This window comes from Salvelinus fontinalis, chromosome 12, assembly GCF_029448725.1.
Source record: "Salvelinus fontinalis isolate EN_2023a chromosome 12, ASM2944872v1, whole genome shotgun sequence".
Taxonomy (NCBI): Eukaryota; Metazoa; Chordata; class Actinopteri; order Salmoniformes; family Salmonidae; genus Salvelinus; species Salvelinus fontinalis.
In genome coordinates, this window is record NC_074676.1 from 32,326,999 (window position 1) to 32,350,033 (window position 23,035).

A 23,035-nucleotide genomic window follows, 5' to 3' on the forward strand; every position below is an offset into this window, starting at 1 on the left:
AATGTCCATTTTAATGTGCAGCTGCTGCCTGGATGCCTGGATGGGACTACGAAGGCAAAATGTCCACTGTGATTAGTCGTGGGAGTGGAATCTCTAATGATCGGCCTCTTAATTAAAATCCTGAAATAATTAGGTGTGCATCGCTTCATGTCTGAATAGCCATGTATTCATCACTGGAGTCAATGGTGGCTCTGTGATGAGGTGTTACTTCACAACAGCCTAAACTGTGATAGCTAAATACTGTAATTCCTTTCATAGGACTGTTCTGATTAGTTTGATCAGTCATGGAAATGGCTGCACGTAGGCTACTCATCCTTAATCTGTAAAAGGCAGACAACTCACAGAGTATTACAAAATACCTTTGTCATTATCTCTAGTGCAATAACTTCAAATTGTGCATTTCTGAACTATATACTGTATATATCCTTGATGAAACACATTCTTGCGTCTCTGGCTCTAACAACATGAAAGGAACACATTTTCAGCTGAGATGGAATAAGAAGAGCAGGGTGTTTTGTGTTAGTGTGTTAGGTGCCAGTCATTCACCCATGTGCATGCCCCAAAGCTCAGAGCTGGCATGTCCATCTGCTGGCATGATTACACATGACCCATGCTTTCTCTTTGGGGTTACTACAATTAACCCCGACAAACCCCAACACCAAACACCAAGCCAGGACTAAAATGTAACTAACAACTCTCCAAAGCATACACTGTAGCTTCGTCAGAAGAAAAGTTTGAAGTAAAAGAAGAAATAACAGGGTATTGTTTGGACACAACTGTGATATGAGGCTGGTATTATTCATACTACCAAGATCAAAGCGAATGCAGAGCCAAACATATGACGCTCCGCACATAGCTGGAGATGTAGACCTGCATTCACTGAATAATACCAATCCTGCTGTAATATTGATTGTTAGCCTGAGGTGGTCGCTCAGCAGATAGAGATAATAAGCTGCTCAGCAAAGAGGACTGGAGGGAACAAGGTTAATGTACTGTATGTAGAAATGCACTCATGCACTCATAACGATGTCGCTTCTATTGATTGGTGCTCCCTGCCATCCCTTCTGATTCTTTACTAATTTGTTATAATTTTGTCATCGTACGGTAACATGTGTTTCAGGGATAAATGCATCTCTTGGTCATTGAAGATGCGACTCATGCATTTTCTATACAGTAGTTGTTAGCCAGGAACTGACCGGAGGGAATATCCATCTCTATGAAATCTGGATTTTAGATGGAAAAGCGAGCTTGCAGTAAGCTTGGGAGTAACCAAGGGTGGACCGACAACACGGCGTGGCTGGCTGTGTGTCTGCTCTGTGGCTCATGTTGTGTTAGGCATTCAGAACACCCTTACAGCTCTCTGTCACAGTGGAGACATCGACACCAAGGCTTGGTCAAGGAGCTCAATATAATCAGTGCTGCCTACCAGTGTCTGCCTGCCTGGCCATTTGATACATATACCAGGGCATCAGCCCAGGCCACAACACTGTTTTACTCACCCACACATTGAGACGTCAATCTCACCTCGTCTCCCACACCTTCACCCCCCTCCCTTCCTTCCTTCCTTCCTTCCTTTCTCCTTCTATCACTTCTGTGACTGGTTGTGGTTGTTGAAACAGCTCGCATGCCTGACTGAGCATCACTTTCCTCCAGCAGTACTGCAGACCGGCATGCACCCATGTCATTTAGAATGGAAATCATTGACAACTCTTTCCACCCCCAGTTTGCTTTCAGAGCCAGTGACAGATTGACAGCACGTTGTCACTGTATCAGAATCAACAAAACAATTCATATAAGGATGTATAACCAGAACATAGCGTGTCTTCAGACATCTTGTTCTTTGTTTGGCCTATTGCCACATCATCCATATGGATCAAAAGAGATAAGTGATTTACCATGCTTTGGAGTTGGCAATTTTGTCCACATTTGAAAATAATGATGTGCAATTTGAGCTTGACGCTCAGGGAGATGTCAGAACTGTTTTGCCTTTGTTCATTGTCATAGATAGTTACATTTTTGTACAACATTCATGTATTTTCTGAAGTCTTTGTTCTGGGCTTTTTTTAGTTAAACTGCATAACTTCTCAAAAGTGAAGAAGATAACTGTAAATGTCCCAGTTGCTTATCTGATGGGCTGAACATGAATTCTACGTGAAACCCAGTTTGAATAATAAATAGATTATGGGGACAGGTGGACTTAAATCTGTAATTACCATATTATTAAGCAATGGACTCTCATATGGGGATCAGATGAACAGTGCAGGGAAGCCAATTCAATCCCTGGCTCCAAGAATGTTTGAGACGTCACCGGAAAGGTAATGAGACCAAGCAGAGAGAAGCCTGCTGTCATCCTCATGGTTCTATAATCTAGGAGGAGGAAGGTAGGGGTTTACATCCTTGGCCCCTGTTCTATTCATATTCACTGCCTTTAATTAGCCACTGCTCTTCATTTGGGCTTAATCCTCCCCCTTGGCTATGCCAGATCATTGATATATTCACTGCACCGTGTGGGGAGATCACCTAAATTCAATTTAGTTGTATGCATGTGGATAGAGTAATCTCAGCCTTTCAAATAATTACCCCCTCCCCCCCAAAAAACATTATTGGATATGTTAGAGAAATGTTATTGGATTTCTCCAATATGGTCCACATCTGTAAGCTAAGATTGATTTCTCCAATATGGTCCACATCTGTGAACTGGGATTGATTTCTCCAATATGGTCCACATCTGTGAACTGAGATTGATTTCTCCAATATGGTCCACATCTGTGAACTGAGATTGATTTCTCCAATATGGTCCACATCTGTGAACTGAGATTGATTTCTCCAATATGGTCCACATCTGTAAACTGAGATTGATTTCTCCAACTGCCAATATAGATTCGAAAGCTAAGTGATTGCAGGTCAGTAAATGTTTTACGTCATCGTCATTTGATTTTGCCATATTCCTTTGTTGCAGTGTTCAGCTCCTTCATGGTCTCTCTCAGTTGGTGTTTAATGAAAATCCAGCCAGGGAGACTGCATAAGTCCTGTACTGGGATTTCACCAAATATGGCCTAACTCGTTATCAAATGTGTACAGATAACATTAACATTTAGCCAGCTTGCCTAGAGAATACTGTACAGTGTAGTTAATGGGCAATATTTTATATCTGGCATAGCTATTGCCACTTACTGAACACTCACATACTATAGGGACCTTGTTAAATTGGGCATCACCAACTTTACCTTTAACTGATGAAAAACCCTTGTGTCTCATTTATCCTGGTAAGTGTATGTGGCAGGCTGATCAATTCCCAGTCCACCTTGAAAATGGGAGCTATTTGTATTCAGGCCATACCTCCCTACGCATAATTCCATGTACAATACTGTACAAAAAAGATGAAAACATATTTATGTATGCATTTCTCTGTTGTCACATATTGTATCCAATGTCCCTCCGTACCTGTCGCATGCTAAGTTAGCCATTTTAAAGCAGATACTAATGTATAATACATAACAGGAGATACATAACCATGATTAAGTTATATGTGATTTGCCATTCTCAGCTCAGCATATAGGCTACTGGACTCCCATGTGTGTTCCTAGCTGCACGCCACCTTGACCTTTCCAAAGGTTAATTTGATGTTTTATTCAGGTTAGTAGAAGATATGCAAATGGTTATGCAAAAGTCAGTGCTGTGGCCAAACTCCCCATGGGCTATCTTTATATCATGCTATCCTCGGTTTATTGTCTCTATGTTGTTAATTAAGTACATATTTTCAGAGGTATGTTGTGATGGTACTGAGTAATAAAAGAGGCCATCTGCCTACCAGAGGAGGCTCATAATAATGTCTGGAACAGAGCACATGGAATGGCATCAAACACATAGAAACCATGTGTTTGATACCATTCCACTTATTCCACTCCAGCCATTACCACGAGCCTGTCCTCCCCAATTAAGGTGCCACCAACCTCCTGTGCTACGCACGCACACACACACACACACACACACACACACACACACACACACACACACACACACACACACACACACACACACACACACACACACACACACACACACACACACACACACACACACACACACACACACAAACTTCATAAAGGTGTTTTATTCATGTTGTACGTTCTGTAGGAAGCCTTTGATCACCATTCTTCAAAGTAGCTTAATGCACACGTGGAAAAGTGAACCCAGGGTACTCTGTCCTTGGACAGAACAGAACACACAATACTGCACAAAGCCAAGTTAGTCCATGTATTGCAGGCAAGTACATCATCATTTAAAGACAACAGAAAAAGTCTCTGTGAGTGACTCTCCCCCCCATCCAGACCTGCGTGTTACGTAGTGTATAGCGATGGCTGCGATGTCCATTTGGCATGCACACTCCGCTTTTCACGCGCGATCTCTGACCCCATCTTGTAAATCAGAAAGGTTATCTCTCTTTTGTCAACTGGCGAATCAATAAGTATGCAAGCACACAGCTAGCTAAGATCATGTTAATGAAATATCCTCCAGGTCCAGGTGTTTTACCTCTCTTTCCATATGTTGGATCCAGTGTGCTGTGCTGTACTACACACTAGGCCCTCAGAGAGCCAGGCAGGAGGAAGCAGGCAGGAGGAAGCAGGCAGCAGGTAGCAGGAAGCAGGCAGCCAGGCTGCAGGAAGCAGGATGCACATCATGTGGAACTAAAGGGATTAGACATGCTAACTGGCACTTCATAGTCTTTTCTGGTCCATGGACAAATGTAACAAATGTGATAAAATGTCAGGAAAGATGTCAAAAGTGGAAAGTAGTTTTCCCATGTGGATGAAAGACAGAAAGAATACAATGGGCACGTTCCATATTTTATTATGATGTGAGCATTGTGAGGACTATTCATTTGACCCATTCTCCTTATCTTAATGAATAAGAAATGTCTGGACAAATGTATCTTAAGGGGTAAAATAGAGGAAATGACATGATGCCGTAAAAAGGCTTGTTTGAAGCAGCAGAGTCTGAGCTAACAGTGATACCCAGTCTGTCTCATCAGAACCCCACACCTCATCACAGGAGCTGCCTGGGTGTGAGGATCTGGAAAGCTGGGGTGTGAGGGGGGTCGTCGGTGGGAATGTGTTAGGCGTGTTATTTAAGGGTATAATTATGATTAATAATTCATATTATTATTAATGTTTTGAGCATCACAGGGTATGAACATCACACCCCTCCTGTTCTCCAACCCTCATTAATCCTTTGTTAAAATAATATGAGTCTTATTGTACAGTATGTGCTCATGCTCAAGCACTGTGATATTCTATTTTCAATATTGAAATTCACGGTCACCCACCAAAGCACATGAATTTAAAAGTGTATTTGCTCTGGGTGGCTCTACAAAGAAGACCTTTAGCTCTTCCGTGGTATCATTTTCAAATTTGTCATCCGTGTCATTCACATTAATGTGACAATATTGATTTAGCCAGGGCTGGTGCAGGGCCTGTGTTTGTTGAGGGAAGGGCTAAGTCCAAATCATATCCACCCGCTTCCAGCCCCAGCCACGGTTAGCCTGGCCTGGAGATGAGATGGAGGGTCTCCAGTTCCTCCCCAGGCACGGTGTGATGAATGTTTGGGGCTGGTCTGGAGGATACTTCTGCCTGTCCTGACGGTAAATGACCACAGATGCATTGTGTTGTTTCTCAACATATATTTTTTCTTCTCTCTCTCTCTCTCTCTCTCTCTCTCTCTCTCTCTCTCTCTCTCTCTCTCTCTCTCTCTCTCTCTCTCTCTCTCTCTCTCTCTCTCTCTCTCTCTCTCTCTCTCTCTCTCTCTCTCTCTCTCTCTCTCTCTCTCTCTCTCTCTCTCTCTCTCTCTCTCTCTCTCTCTCTCTCTCTCTCTCTCTCTCTCTCTCTCTCTCTCTCTCTCTCTCACTAACTAACTAACTAACAGGAGGCTGGAAGAAGTGGTGTTTGAGTGTGGCTGTGATATCCGCTGGATTCAGCTGTGGCAGCAGCGAGGGGAGGCTGGCCTGAACACCCAGCAACTCTTCTGCAACAACGGAGCCTCCAAGATCCCTCTGCAGGCTATGAATATCTCACTCTGTGGTACGAACCACTGGCACCACGTTCCCTGCTCCACACTCCTCAATCATCCCATGGTAGAATAATAGGGAGCACTTTACTTGGAGTGACTGTCATAGAGCCTAGACTATTCACATCGAATTCATAAGAATGACCTAAACGCCTGTCATAACTCATCTCATGACAGCCGGCCAAAGAGAGTCATGACAACTCACTCTTCTGAAACTCTGCTTGTTCCTTCCTTTCCCAAATAGAATTCACAATAGCTCAAAGTATCTCAGTGAGAATTTCAAGTGTGCTGTGTCTAGGTTGTACTCTCTCTCTCTCTCTCTCTCTCTCTCTCTCTCTCTCTCTCTCTCTCTCTCTCTCTCTCTCTCTCTCTCTCTCTCTCTCCTCTCTCTCCTCTCTCTCTCTCTCTCTCTCTCTCTCTCTCCTCTCTCTCTCTCTCTCTCTCTCTCTCTCTCTCTCTCTCTCTCTCTCTCTCTCTCTCTCTCTCTCTCTCTCTCTCTCTCTCTCTCTCTCTCTCTCTCTCTCTCTCTCTCTCTCTCTCTCTCTCTCTCTCTCTCTCTCTCTCTCTCTCTCTCTCTCTCTCTCTCAGACCTGCCGGACATCAGTGTGACGCACTTTAACCTCACGGTTGTTGAGGGGGACAGAGTCACCGTCACCTGTAATGGATCTGGATCCCCCCTACCTGAGGTGGACTGGACCGTCAATGACCTCCACTCCATCAATACTCACCAGGTGGGCAATGGGACAAACCAGGGGACACACAATGCACTCTGTTATTCTACTGATCACTAGGTTGTACACTATACATCAGTGGATTCGGCTATTTCAGCCACACCCATTGCTGACAGGTGTAGAAAATCGAGCACACAGCAATGCAGTCTCCATTGGCAGTAGAATGGCCTTACTTACTTACTGGCCTTTACTGAAGAGCTCAGTGACTTTCAACGTGGCACCGTCATAGGAGGCCACCTATCCAACAAGTCAGTTCGTCAAATTTCCGCCCTGCTAGAGGTGCTGTCAACTGTAAGCTCTGGTATTGTGAAGTGGAAACGTCTAAGAGTGACAACGCCTCAGCCGCGAAGTGGTAGGCCACACAAGCTCACCGAATGGGACCGCTGAATGTTGAGCGCATAGCACGTAAAAATTGCCTGCCCTCGGTTGCAACACTCACTACCGAGTTCCAAACTGCCTCTGTAAGCACAATAACTTTTCGATGTGAGCTTTATGAAATGGGTTTTCATGGCCGAGCAGATGCACAAAAGACTAAGATCACCTGCAATGCCAAGCGTTGGCTGGAGTGGTGTAAAGCTTGCCGCCAATGGACTCTGGAGCAGTGGAAACGCGTTCTCTGGAGTGATGAATCACACTTCACCATCTGGCAGTCCGATGGACAAATCTGGGTTTGGCGGAACCCAGGACAACGTTACCTGTCCCAATGCATAGTGCCAACTGTAAAGTTTGGTGGAGGAATAATGGTCTGGAGCTGTTTTTCATGGTTCGTGCTCCCAGTGAATGGAAATCTTAATGCTACAGCATACAATGACATTCTAGACGATTATGTGCTTCCAACTTTGTGGCAACAGTTTTGGGAAGGCCCTTTTCTGTTTCAGCATGACAATGCCCCCATGCACAACGCGAGGTCCATACAGACATTTTTTGTCGAAATTGGTGTGGAAGAACTTGACTGGCCTGCACAAAGCCCTGGCCTCAACCTCATCGGACAGCTTTGGGATGAATTGGAATGCAGACTGCAAGCCAGGCTTAATTTCCCAACATCAGTGGAAGCAAGTCCCAGCAGCAATGTTCCAACATCTAGTGGAATGCCTTCCCAGAAGAGTGGAGGCTGTTATAGTAGCAAAGGGGGGACCAATCCATATTAATACCCATGATTTTGGAATGAGATGTTCGACAAGCAGGTGTCCACATACTTTTGGTCATGTAATGTACCATTGTGATTTGTGTATATCTAGCTGCATGAAACTACTTGGCTTGTGACCTTGTAGTTTGTGTTAACTACAGTACACCTTCAGGGTCAGTGCCATTTAGATTCCAGTTAGTTATGGAATTCAGTTGTTGTGCAATTGAGAAAGTCCATGTCCAATTGTGTTTTTCTGATTTCACAGCTTTCTGAAACCCTGAAAATGCATAACATGCAGAATATTACATCTAAAATCCTTAATGGAGATTGTCTGCCGCTATGCTATGAGGTTGTCAAGCACCTTTATCTTTATCCTACTGTATCACTCACTCCTCTCTCTTTCTCTCCTGCTCTGTTCCAGTCCAATGTGTACTGGCCCAATGTCCACTCCATCAATCTGACCCTGGTCAACGTGAGTCGTGATGACAACTTCTACATGCTGACCTGTATAGCAGAGAACAAAGTGGGGATGGCCAACACCTCCATTCAGCTCACTGTCCATTGTACGTAGTGATAACCAATTCCACTTCAAAGTTTGTATTTATCAAATTGCACATCGCAAACACTGTGTTTGCTGTTTGATGGAGCCAATATTCAGCTCATTCTCCAATGCATGTACAGTTTGCAAATATTCAGATCATAGTCAGATGTTGTCAAGCACCTTGTTACACCACTATGTAGCTTTTATATGCAGACAACGTTTAATAACATTTTATTCCTCAAATTGTGCTATGCATTCTTTATGTGCATCTAAGATACATGTACAGTGGATTCGGAAAGTATTCAGACCCCTTGAATACAGGCCTCTCTCATGTTTTTAAGTGGGAGAACTTGCACAATTGGTGGCTGACTAAATACTTTTTTGCTCCACTGTACATAAGTATTCAGAACTTTTTACTCAGTACATTGTTGAAGCACCTTTGGCAGCGATTACAGCCTCAAGTCTTCTTCGGTATAACACTACAAACTTGGCACACCTGTATTTGGGGAGTTTCTTCCATTCTTCTCTACAGATCCTCTGAAGCTCTGTCAGGTTGGATGGGGAGCGTCTCTGCACAGCGATTTTCAGGTCTCTCCAGAGATGTTCGATCAGGTTCAAGTCTGGGCTCTGGCTTGGCCACTCAAGGACATTGAGAGGCTTGTCCCGAAGTCACTCCTGCATTGTCTTGGCTGTGTGCTTAAGGTCATTGTTCTGTTGGAAGGTGAACCTTTTCCCCAGTCTTTGGTCCAGAGTGCTCTGGAGCAGGTTTTCATAAAGGATCTCTCTGTACTTTGCTCTGTTCATCTTCCCCTCAATCCTGACTAGTCTCCCAGTCCCTGTCGCTGAAAAACATCCCCACAGCATGATGCTGCCACCACCATGCTTCCCCATAGGTATGGTGCCAGGTTTCCTCCAGACATGACGCTTAGCATTCAGGCCAAGAGTTCAATTTTGGTTTCATCAGACCAGAGAATCTTGTTTCTCATGGTCCGAGGGTCCTTTAGGTGCAAACTCCAAGTGGCAAACTCCAAGTGGGCTGTCATGTGCCTTTTACTGAGGAGTGGCTTCTGTCTGGTCACACTGCCATAAAGGCCTGATTGGTGGAGCGCTGCAGAGATGGTTGTTTTTCTGGAAGGTTCTCCCATCTCCACAGAGGAACTCTGGAGCTCTGTCTGTGTGACCATCGGGTTCTTGGTCACCTCCCTGACCAAGGCCCTTCTCCCCCGATTACTCAGTTTGGTCGGGCAGCCAGCTCTAGGAAGAGTATTGGTGGTTCCAAACTTCTTCCATTTAAGATTGATGGAGGCCACTGTGTTCTTGGGAACCTTCAATGCTGCAGACATTTTTTGGTACACTTCTCCAGATATGTGCCTTGACACAATCCTGTCTCGGAGCTCTAGGGACAATTTCTTCGACCTCATGACTTGGTTTTTGCTCTGACATACGCTGTCATCTGTGGGACCTTATATAGACAGGTGTGTGCCTTTCCAAATCATGTCCAATCAATTGAATTTACCACAGATGGACTTCAATCAAGTTGTAGAAACATCTCAAGGATGATTAACGGAAACAGCATGCACCTGAATTCAATTTCGAGTCTCATAGCAAAGGGTCTGAATACTTATGTAAATAATGTATTTCTGTTTTTATTTTTAATACATTTGCAAACATTTCTAAAAATGAGTTTTTCCTTTGTCACATTCTGCTGTAAAGTAGACTAGTGGTATTTTACAGTATATGTGTAAAATTATTAAAAAGCTAGAATTCAAGTTAGAATTCTTAATTGAAACAATAAAAAAGCAGTCACCTCGCTTGTGTTTTGTTAGAAAGCTGAGGGATGGGCCTGGAGAAGTGTAACCACTCTCAAATGCATTGACAGAGCTATGGTTGCAAGGACTGACCATCTATGATATCAACATTATAGATTCAAATCAAATTTTATTTGTCACATACACATGGTTAGCAGATGTTAATGCGAGTGTAGCGAAATGCTTGTGCTTCTAGTTCCGACAATGCAGTAATAACTAACAAGTAGTCTAACCTAACAATTCCACAACTACTATCAATCAATCAATCAATTTTATTTTATATAGCCCTTCGTACATCAGATAATATCTCGAAGTGCTGTACAGAAACCCAGCCTAAAACCCCAAACAGCTAGAATGCAGGTGTAGAAGCACGGTGGCTAGGAAAAACTCCCTAGAAAGGCCAAAACCTAGGAAGAAACCTAGAGAGGAACCAGGCTATGAGGGGTGGCCAGTCCTCTTCTGGCTGTGCCGGGTGGAGATTATAACAGAACTATGCCAAGATGTTCAAAAATGTTCATAAGTGACAAGCATGGTCAAATAATAATCATGAATAATTTTCAGTTGGCTTTTCATAGCTGATCATTAAGAGTTGAAAAACAACAGGTCTGGGACAGGTGGCGGTTCCATAACCGCAGGCAGAACAGCTGAAACTGGAATAGCAGCAAGGCCAGGCGGACAGGGGACAGCAAGGAGTCACCACGGGCGGCAGTCCCGACGCATGGTCCTAGGGCCCAGGTCCTCCGAGAGAAAGAAAGAGAGAAGGAGAAAATTAGAGAGAGCCAAGATTTTCAAAATGTTCATAAATGACAAGCATGGTCAAATAATAATCAGGAATAAATCTCAGTTGGCTTTTCATAGCCGATCATTAAGAGTTGAAAACAGCAGGTCTGGGACAGGTAGGGGTTCCATAACCGCAGGCAGAAGAGTTGAAACTGGAATAGCAGCAAGGCCAGGCGGACTGAGGGCAGCAAGGAGTCACCACGGCCGGTAGTCCCGACGTATGGTCCTAGGGCTCAGGTCCTCCGAGAGAAAGAAAGAGAGAAGGAGAAAATTAGAGAGAGCCAAGATTTTCAAAATGTTCATAAATGACAAGCATGGTCAAATAATAATCAGGAATAAATCTCAGTTGGCTTTTCATAGCCGATCATTAAGAGTTGAAAACAGCAGGTCTGGGACAGGTGGGGGTTTCGTAACCGCAGGCAGAAACAGTTGAAACTGGAATAGCAGCAAGGCCGGGCGAACTGGGGACAGCAAGGTGTCAGCATGCCCGGTAGTCCTGACGTATGGTCCTAGGGCTCAGGTTCTCAGAGAGAAAGAGAGAACGAGAGAATTAGAGAGAGCATACTTAAATTCACACAGGACACTGGATAAGACAGGAGAAGTACTCCAGGTATAACCAACTGACCCTAGCCCCCCGACACATAAACTACTGCAGCATAAATACTGGAGGCTGAGACAGGAGCGGTCAAGAGACACTGTGGCCCCATCCGAAGAAACCCCCGGACAGGGCCAAACAGGAAGGATATAACCCCACCCACTCTGCCAAAGCACAGCCCCCACACCACTAGAGGGATATCCTCAACCACCAACTTACAATCCTGAGACAAGGCCGAGTATAGCCCACAAAGGTCTCCACCACAGCACAACCAAGGGGGGGCGCCAACCCAGACAGGAAGTTCACGTCAGTAACTCAACCCACTCAAGTGACGCACCCCTCCTAGGGACGGCATGAAAGAGCACCAGCAAGCCAGTGACTCAGCCCCAGTAACAGGGTTAGAGGCAGAGAATCCCAGTGGAGAGAGGGGAACCGGCCCTGGAGAGACAGCAAGGGCGGTTCGTTGCTCCAGAGCCTTTCCGTTCACCTTCACACTCCTGGGCCAGACTACACTCAATCATATGACCTACTGAAGAGATAAGTCTTCAGTAAAGACTTAAAGGTTGAGACCGAGTCTGCGTCTCTCACATGGGTAGGCAGACTGTTCCATAAAAATGGAGATCTATAGGAGAAAGCCCTGCCTCCAGCTGTTTGCTTAGAAATTTTAGGGACAATTAGGAGGCCTGCGTCTTGTGACCGTAGCGTACGTGTAGGTATGTACGGCAGGACCAACTCGGAAAGATAGGTAGGAGCAAGCCCATGTAACGCTTTATAGGTTAACAGTAAAACCTTGAAATCAGCCCTTGCCTTAACGGGAAGCCAGTGTAGGGAAGCTAGCACTGGAGTAATATGATCAAATTTCTTGGTTCTAGTCAGGATTCTAGCAGCCGTATTTAGCACTAACTGAAGTTTATTTAGTGCTTTATCCGGGTAGCCGGAAAGTAGAGCATTGCAGTAGTCTAACCTAGAAGTAACAAATGCATGGATTAATTTTTCTGCATCATTTTTGGACAGAAAATTTCTGATTTTTGCAATGTTACGTAGATGGAAAAAAGCTGTCCTTGAAACAGTCTTGATATGTTCGTCAAAAGAGAGATCAGGGTCAAGAGTAACGCCGAGGTCCTTCACAGTTTTATTTGAGACGACTTTACAACCATCAAGATGAATTGTCAGATTTAACAGAAGATCTCTTTGTTTCTTGGGACCTAGAACAAGCATCTCTGTTTTGTCCGAGTTTAAAAGTAGAAAGTTTTTAGCCATCCACTTCCTTATGTCTGAAACACAGGCTTCTAGCGAGGGCAATTTTGGGGCTTCACCATGTTTCATTGAAATGTACAGCTGTGTGTCATCCGCATAGCAGTGAAAGTTAACATTATGTTTTCGAATAACATCCCCAAGAGGTAAAATATATAGTGAAAACAATAGTGGTCCTAAAACGGAACCTTGAGGAACACCGAAATGTACAGTTGATTTGTCAGAGGACAGACCATTCACAGAGACAAACTGATATCTTTCCGACAGGTAAGATCTAAACCAGGCCAGAACTTGTCCGTGTAGACCAATTTGGGTTTCCAGTCTCTCCAAAAGAATGTGGTGATCGATGGTGTCAAAGGCAGCACTAAGGTCTAGTAGCACGAGGACAGATGCAGAGCCTCGGTCTGACGCCATTAAAAGGTCATTTACCACCTTCACAAGTGCAGTCTCAGTGCTATGATGGGGTCTAAAACCAGACTGAAGCATTTCGTATACATTGTTTGTCTTCAGAAAGGCAGTGAGTTGCTGCGCAACAGCTTTTTCTAAAATTTTTGAGAGGAATGGAAGATTCGATATAGGCCGATAGTTTTTTATATTTTCCGGGTCAAGGTTTGGCTTTTTCAAGAGAGGCTTTATCACTGCCACTTTTAGTGAGTTTGGTACACATCCGGTGGATAGAGAGCTGTTTATTATGTTCAACATAGGAGGGCCAAGCACAGGAAGCAGCTCCTTCAGCAGTTTAGTAGGAATAGGATCCAGTATGCAGCTTGAAGGTTTAGAGGCCATGATTATTTTCATCATTGTGTCAAGAGATATAGTACTAAAACACTTAAGTGTCTCTCCCGATCCCAGGCCCTCGCAGAGCTGTGCAGATCCAGGACAGCTAAGCCCTGGAGGAATACGCAGATTCAAAGAGGAGTCCGTAATTTGCTTTCTAATGGTCATGATCTTTTCCTCAAAGAAGTTCATGAATTTATTACTGCTGAAGTGAAAGCCATCCTCTCTTGGGGAATGCTGCTTTTTAGTTAGCTTTGCAACAGTATCAAAAAGAAATTTTGGATTGTTCTTATTTTCCTCGATTAAGTTGGAAAAGTAGGATGATCGAGCAGCAGTGAGGGCTCTTCGGTACTGCACGGTACTGTCTTTCCAAGCTAGTCGGAAGACTTCCAGTTTTGTGTGGCGCCATTTCCGTTCCAATTTCCTGGAAGCTTGCTTCAAAGCTCGGGTATTTTCTGTATACCAGGGAGCTAGTTTCTTATGACAAATGTTTTTCGTTTTTAGGGGTGCAACTGCATCTAGGGTATTGCGCAAGGTTAAATTGAGTTCCTCAGTTAAGTGGTTAACTGATTTTTGTCCTCTGACGTCCTTGGGTAGGCAGAAGGAGTCTGGAAGGGCATCAAGGAATTTTTGTGTTGTCTGAGAATTTATAGCACGACTTTTGATGCTCCTTGGTTGGGGTCTGAGCAGATTATTTGTTGCGATTGCAAACGTAATAAAATGGTGGTCCGATAGTCCAGGATTATGTGGAAAAACATTAAGATCTACAACATTTATTCCATGGGACAAAACTAGGTCCAGAGTATGACTGTGGCAGTGAGTAGGTCCAGAGACATGTTGGACAAAACCCACTGAGTCGATGATGGCTCCGAAAGACTTTTGGAGTGGGTCTGTGGACTTCTCCATGTGAATATTAAAATCACCAAAAATTAGAATATGATCTGCTATGACTACAAGGTCTGATAGGAATTCAGGAAACTCAGAGAGGAACGCTGTATATGGCCCAGGAGGCCTGTAAACAGTAGCTATAAAAAGTGATTGAGTAGGCTGCATAGATTTCATGACTAGAAGCTCAAAAGACGAAAACGCCATTTTTTTTTTTGTAAATTGAAATTTGCTATCGTAGATGTTAGCAACACCTCCGCCTTTGCGGGATGCACGGGGGATATGGTCACTAGTGTAACCAGGAGGTGAGGCCTCATTTAACACAGTAAATTCATCAGGCTTAAGCCATGTTTCAGTCAGGCCAATCACATCAAGATTATGATCAGTGATTAGTTCATTGACTATGACTGCCTTTGAAGTGAGGGATCTAACATTAAGTAACCCTATTTTGAGATGTGAGGTATCACGATCTCTTTCAATAATGGCAGGAATGGAGGAGGTCTTTATCCTAATAAGATTGCTAAGGCGAACACCGCCATGTTTAGTTTTGCCCAACCTAGGTCGAGGCACAGACACAGTCTCAATGGGTATGGCTGAGCTGACTACACTGACTGTGCTATTGGCAGACTCCACTAAGCTGGCAGGTTGGCTAACAGCCTGCTGCCTGGCCTGCACCCTATTTCATTGTGGGGCTAAAGGAGTTAGAGCCCTATCTATGTTGGTAGATAAGATGAGAGCACCCCTCCAGGTAGGATGGAGTCCGTCACTCCTTAGCAGGTCAGGCTTGGTCCTGTTTGTGGGTGAGTCCCAGAAAGAGGGCCAATTATCTACAAATTCTATCTTTTGGGAGGGGCAGAAAACAGTTTTCAACCAGCGATTGAGTGCTGAGACTCTGCTGTAGAGCTCGTCACTCCCCCTAACTGGGAGGGGGCCAGAGACAATTACTCGATGCCGACACATCTTTCTAGCTGATTTACACGCTGAAGCTATGTTGCACTTGGTGACCTCTGACTGTTTCATCCTAACATCGTTGGTGCCGACGTGGATAACAATATCTCTATACTCTCTACACTCGCCAGATTTAGCTTTAGCCAGCACCATCTTAAGATTAGCCTTAACGTCGGTAGCCCTGCCCCCTGGTAAACAGTGTATGATCGCTGGGTGATTCGTTTTAAGTCTAATACTGCGGGTAATGGAGTCGCCAATGACTAGGGTTTTCAATTTGTCAGAGCTAACGGTGGGAGCCTTCGGCGTCTCAGACCCCGTAACGGGAGGAGTAGAGACAAGAGAAGACTCAGACTCAGACTCCGACTCGCTACATAATGGGGAAAACCGGTTGAAAGTTTCTTTCGGCTGAATGAGCGACACCGGTTGAGCATTCCAACAGCATTTCCCTCCAGAAGCCATGAGAAAGTTGTCCGGCTGCGGGGACTGTGCGGGGGGATTTATACTAACGTTACTATCTGTACTTACTGGTGGCACAGACGCTGTTTCTTCCTTTCCTACACTGAAATTACCCTTGCCTAACGATTGCGTCTGAAGCTGGGCTTGCAGCACAGCTATTTTCGCCGTAAGGCGATCGTTCTCCTGTATATTATGAGTACAGCGACTGCAATTAGAAGACATCATGTTAATGTTACTACTTAGCTTCGGCTGTTGAAGGTGTTGACGAACCATGTCCAGATAAAGCGTCCGGAGTGAAAAAGTTGAATGAGGGAAAAAAGTTGCGATGGAAAAACTAAAAATATAAACGGTAATTAAAAACAGAAACAAAACAAAAAACGTAAAGTTGTCAGCTAGCAAAGTAAAGTAAAGTTGGCAGCAAAACGCACAGCAACACGTCTGCAGATTCAACAGGAACCTTATACACACAAGTGTAAAGGGATAAAGAATATGTACATAAAGATATATGAATGAGTGATGGTACAGAACGGCATAGGCAAGATGCAGTAGATGGTATAGTGTACAGTCTATACATATGAGATGAGTAATGTAGGGTATGTAAACATAAAATGGCGTAGTTTAAAGTGGCTAGTGATACATGTATTACATAAAGATGGCAAGATGCAGTGGATGATATACAGTACAGTATATACAGATACATATAAGATGAGTAATGTAGGGTATGTAAACATTATATTAAGTGGCATTGTTTAAAGTGGCTAGTGATACATTTTTACATAATTTCCATCAATTCCCATTATTAAAGTGGCTGGAGTTGAGTCAGTATGTTGGCAGCGGCCACTAAATGTTAGTGGTGGCTGTTTAACAGTCTGATGGCCTTGAGATAGAAGCTGTTTTTCAGTCTCTCGGTCCCTGCTTTGATGCACCTGTACTGACCTCGCCTTCTGGATGATAGCGGGGTGAACAGGCAGTTCACCAGATTTAACCATGTTTTGAGGCTATTCAGTGTTTTTTTTTTTTTTTTACATGCGCATTGTTTACAAACATTGTTATAAAAAAACATGTATTTTGGGTTCTGATGGGGTATGACAGTCGAACTAAGCTATTGAGGCATTTATAAGTTATATTCTTCGAGAATCAATGGGTATATATCCTTATAAGTTCAAAAATGGATGTAGCAACTAAGGGTTCCAGCTTTAAGGAATAAGCAATCTCCCTTGCATTCTGATGTCTGACTACTGATCATAAACTCCCTCTTATAGATAGTAGCCCAGAGGTGTCAAACTAATTTTGCCTTGGTCTTCAAATGTTTCAAATGTATTATATTTCCTCACAGTCAAAATTTGCTAAGACTTGTCCTTAATCCATAGCTTTTGAATTTCCGATGCTCCCTGACTGTCTAGCATTCGTTTCAATGACTGTTAGCAAGCTGAACAGAGTGAATAGACTATACATGTACACTATATATAGAAAGGTATGTGGACACCCCTTCAAATTTGTGTATTCGGCTATTTCAGCCACTCCCGTTGCTGTCAGGTGTATAAAATCGAGCACACAGCCATGCAATCTCCTGAGACAAACATTGGGAGTAGAATGGCTTTACTGAAGAGCTCAGTGACTTTCAAAGTGGCACCGTCATAGGATGCAACCTATCCAACCAGTCAGTTTGTCAAATTTCTGCCCTGCTGTTATTGTGAAGTGGAAATGTCTTGGAGAAACAACGGCTCAGCTGCGAATTGGTAGGTGACACAAGCTCACAGAACGGGCTGCCAAGTGCTGAAGCGCGTAGCGCAGTAATGTTGTTTGTCCTCAGTTGCAACACTCACTACCGAGTTCCAAACTGCCTCTGGAAGCAACGTCAGCACAATAACTGTTCGTCAGGAGCTTCATGAAATGGGTTTCCATGGACGAGCAGCCGCGCACAAGCCTAAGATCACCATGCACAATGCCAAGCGTCGGCTGGAGTGGTGTAAAGCTTGCCGCCATTGGACTCTGGAGCAGTGGAAACGCGCTCTCTGGAGTGATGAATCACGCTTCACCATCTGTTAGTCTGACGGACGAATCTGGGTTTGGAGGATATCAGGAAAATGCTAACTTCCCTTATGCTTAGTGCCAACAGGTGGAGCTTGGTGTAATGGACTGGGGCTATTTCATGGTTCGGGCTAGGCCCCTTAGTTCCAGTGAAGGGAAATCTTACTGATACAGCATACAATGACATTCTAGATGATTCTGTGCTTCCAACTTTGTGGCAACAGTTTGGGGGTGGCCCTTTCCTGTTTCAGCATGACAATGCCCCTGTGCACAAAGCAAGGTCCATACTAAAATAGTTTCGAGATCGATGTGGAAGAACTTGACTGGCCTGCACAGAGCCCTGGCCTCAACCTCATCGAACACCTTTGGGATGAATTGGAATACAGACTGCGAGCCAGGCTTAATCTTCAAACATCAGTGCCCAACCTCACTAAGGCTCTTGTGGCTGGATGGCTGAATTTCTTGTCAATTATATTATTTATTATAATTCTTTACTCATACGACCCGTGGGCCAGATTGAATGGGCCATATATTTGACACCCCTGTTGTATCCCTTGTTAACTACTCCTATACATTCTATCAGTCCTCCTATACATTCAATGCAATCCATTCTAACCTATCCATTCTACCAGTACTCCTATCCATTCTATTTTCACCATTCTATTACTACTCCTATCCATTCTACCAGTACTCCTATCCATTCTATTTTCACCATTCTATTACTACTCCTATCCATTCTATCAGTTCTCCTATCCATTCAATGCGATCCATTCTATCAGTACTCCTATCCATTCAATGCTATCCATTCTGTCAGTAATCCTATTTTCACCATTCTATTACTGCTTCTATCCATTCTATCAGTACTCCTATCCATTCTATCAGTACTCCTATCCATTCTATCCTCTCCATTCTATAACTAGACCTACTTTTATCCAATGTAGCAGTTCCATTCTATCAGTGCCCAGAGGCCATTGTATTGAATAATGATGCCTGCGAGCTGGGAGGTGGTTCCCTTGGATGTAAATATTTTATCCATGACAAGGCAGTTGGCCAACAGAGGTATAACATTATTCTCTCCATACTCAATACATATTGATTCCCAGAGATTATGATGAGATCTGAAAACTCAGGTGGAAACAAGTCTCTCTCTCTCTTACGCTCTCTTACGCTCTCTCTCAATTCAATTCAATGGGCTTTATTGGCATGGGAAACATGTTTACAATGCCAAAGCAAATTAAATATACAATAAATAAAAGGGAAATAAACAAGGGAAATATTAGTGAATGTTACACTTACAAAAATGTTCAAAAAGTATACAGTTGAAGTCGGAAGTTTACATAACCTTAGCCAAATACATTGAAACTCAGGTTTTACACAATTCCTGACATTTAATCATAGTAAACATGTCCCTGTTTTAGGTCAGTTAGGATCACCACTTTATTTTAAGAATGTGAAATGTCAGAAAAATAGTAGAGAGAATGATTTTTTTAAGCTTTTATTTCTTTCATCACATTCCCAGTGGGTCAGAAATTTACATATACTCAATTAGAATTTGGTAGCATTGCCTTTAAATTGTTTAACTTGGGTCAAAAGTTTCGGGTAGCCTTCCACTAGCTTCCCACAATAAGTTGGGTGACTTTTGGCTCATTCCTCCTGACAGAATTGATGTAACTGAGTAAGGTTTGTAGGCCTCCTTGCTGTCACACGCTTTTTCAGTTTTGTCCACACATTTTCTATAGGCTTGAGGTCAGGGCTTTGTGATGGCCACTCCAATACCTTGACTTTGTTGTCCTTAAGCCATTTTCCACAACTTTGGAAGTATGCTTGGGGTCATTGTCCATTTGGAAGACCCATTTGCGACCAAGCTTTAACTTCCTGACTGATGTCTTGAGATGTTGCTTCAATATATCCACATAATTTTCTTTCCTCATGAAGCCATCTATTTTGTGAAGTGCACCAGTCCCTCCTGCAGCAAAGCACCCCCACAACATGATGCTGCCACCCCCGTGCTTCATGGTTGGGATGGTGTTCTTCGGCTTGCAAGCCTCCCCCTTTTTCCTCCAAACATAACGATGGTCATTATGGCCAAACAGTTCTATTTTTGTTTCATCAGACCAGAGGACATTTCTCCAAAAAGTCCTATCTTTGTCCCCATGTGCAGTTGCAAACCGTAGTTTGGCTTTTTTATGGCGGTTTTGGAGCAGTGGCTTCTTCCTTGCTGAGCAGCCTTTTAGGTTATGTCGATATAGGACTTGTTTTACTGTGGATATAGATACTTTTGTACCTGTTTCCTCCAGTATCTTTACAACGTCCTTTGCTGTTGTTCTGGGATTGATTTGCACTTTTCGCACCAAAATACGTTCATCTCTAGGATACAGAACGTGTCTCCTTCCTGAGCGGTATGACAGCTGCTTGGTCCCATGGTGTTTATACTTGTGTACTATTGTTTGTACTGCTGAACGTGGTACCTTCAGCCGTTTGAAAATTGCTCCCAAGGATGAACCAGACTTGTGGAGGTCTACAATTTTTTTTATGAGGTCTTGGCTGATTCCTTTTGATTTTCCTATGATGTCAAGCAAAGAAGCACTGAGTTTGAAGGCAGGCCTTGAAATACATCCACAGGTGCACCTCCAATTGACTCAAATTATGTCAATTAGCCTATCAGAAGCTTTTAAACCTGTGATATCATTTTCTGGAATTTTCCAAGCTGTTTAAAGGCACAATCAACTTAGTGTATGTAAACTTCTGACCCACTGGAATTGTGAAATAATCTGTCTGCAATCAATTGTTGGAAAAATTACTTGTGTCATGCACAAAGTAGATGTCCTAACCGACTTGCCAAAACTATAGTTTGTTAACAAGAAATTTGTGGAGTGGTTTAAAAACAAATTTTAATGACTCTATCCTAAGCGTATGTAAACTTCCGACTTCAACTGTAGATATCTCAAATGTTATATTGTTGGCTATGTACTCTCGCTCTCTCGCTCTCACACTCTGTGTCTCTCTCTCCCCCTCTCTTCATCTGATGCTCTCTTTCTACACCCCCTCTATCTCAAACACTCATTTTCACGGTGTATTTTAGGGTTGTCACAATACTACAATATATGATTGTCCATGGCAACAACGAAAACACAAAGCAGACAAGACTCTTTGGTCTTTAAAGAAACCTACTGCATGTAAAATATTGTGTGCTATAGCTTAGAAAATAAACATGATTCTGGTTGACAACATAAGGCTGCTTGTTTCCAACATTAGGACTGTTTTCCTCAGGAAATATAGTCCGCTTCATGTGTTGTTTCCTTGCCACAATACCTCTGAGAATCGCAATACTGGTATTGTGACATCCCTAGTGTATTTTAGCTGAATTAACAGTGAATCAGAATATGATTGATGCTTTACATGATCTCTGTATGCCACATTCACAGCCCTGGATTTGCAGATGGTTAGCTTCTAACAGATTGACCATAGATGTGAAGTTAAGTGGTGGGCACTTTTATGAGGTGTGATATTATTACTGCGTCTGGCCGCCATCATTCAGAGTGGATGTGTCCACTCAACCAAAAGCCTGGAGACAAACCAATGTTCCTGTGGTCAGTAGCCACATCCTAGAAGCAGATTCAAATGTCAACAAAACACCATTTATATGGTTGGCCTTCAAACTACTGAAAGTCTCTCTACTGGGGGTTGGTTTCCTTGGATGTGTATATATTTCATCCATGACAAGGCAGTGGTCCTCCACGTGAAAGATTGCAGAGATTCATAGAATGTTTCATCACATAATGTGCATGATTGCTTTCCAGCCGAGCGAGGAGAGAGGGGCTCTGACCCTAGTTATTCAGTGGCAGTGCACTGGTGCAACACAGCAAAGCCATTTGTTTTTGTTTGTGTTGTTCTTTATGAAGCCACATGCTCTTTGGTTTCCTAACCTTCCTGGTAATTACCAATCATCTCAACAGCCGCTTGGCTTGTCTGTTGGAAATGCCTTAAAACAGAGAATGTCAACAGCTGTGGTGATTAGTTAGGCTAACTGATCGTCAAGTTCCCTTATTAGACCACATTGTTTCCTTCAGCTGGATAGCAGAACAGGGTAATATGAGGAGCGTTTGTTGTTCCTGCATTTACATTCATACTGAGTGGTGTTGGCCAACAGGGTGCAACACTATTCCCTCCATATCCAATGCATATTGATTCCCAGAGATTATGATGAGATCTGCAAACTCAGGTGGAAACTCATGTCTCTCGCTCTCTCTCTCTTAAGCTCTCTACCCTTTCTCTCTCTGTCTCTCTCTCTCTTTCTACACCCCCTCTATCTCAAACACTCATTTTCAGGGTGTTTTCCTGAATATCTTCACAGAGACCCCCTGTGTTTGACCTTGCATTTCCAACAATGAGGAAATTGGCATGTACTCTGTGTATATAGTGTGTATTTTAGGGTTGTCACGATACTACGATATCTGATTGTCCATGGCAATAAGGAAAACACAAAGCAGACTAAACTCTTCGGTCTTTAAAAAAAAACTACTGCTTGTAAAATATTGTGTGCTATAGCTTTGAAAATTAACATGATTCTGGTTGACAACATAAGGCTGCTTGTTTCCAACATTTTTCCACATTCAAAGCCCTGGATTTGCAGATGGTTAGCTTCTAACATAGATGTGAAGTTAAGTGGTGGGCACTTTTATGAGGTATGATATTATTACTGCGTCTGGCCGCCATCGTTCAGAGTGGATGTGTCTACTCAACCAAAAGCCTGGAGACAAACCAATGTTCCTGGGCTCAGTTGTCACGTTCCTGACCGGTTTTCTGTTATTTTGTATGTGTTTGACGGTCAGGGCGTGAGTTTGGGTGGGTAGTCTATGTTGTGTGTTTCTATGTTTGTTAAGGGTGACCTGATATGGCTCTCAATTAGAGGCAGGTGGTTTTCATTTCCTCTGATTGAGAGCCATATTAAGGTAGGTGTTTTCACACTGTTTGTTTGTGGGTGGTTGTCTCCTGTGTCTGTGTCAGTGTATGTTACGCCACACGGGACTGTTTTCGGTT

At 43.4% G+C, this 23,035-nt stretch overlaps 1 protein-coding gene across 7 annotated transcripts in view; it reads left to right on the top strand.

Moving 5' to 3' along the window:
* LOC129867202 (NT-3 growth factor receptor-like) overlaps positions 1–23,035 on the top strand; it is a 300,196-nt gene that overhangs the window by 142,576 nt on the left and 134,585 nt on the right. For all 7 annotated transcript variants that reach the window (XR_008761586.1, XM_055940439.1, XM_055940443.1 and 4 more), the window contains exons 5-7: positions 5,923–6,077; positions 6,652–6,794; positions 8,342–8,483. Coding sequence is in view for 6 of the 7 variants with exons in the window: in XM_055940439.1 (XP_055796414.1) it covers positions 5,923–6,077; positions 6,652–6,794; positions 8,342–8,483 (440 nt within the window). In the remaining variant the exon portion in view is untranslated. The remainder of the gene's footprint in view (positions 1–5,922; positions 6,078–6,651; positions 6,795–8,341; positions 8,484–23,035) is intronic.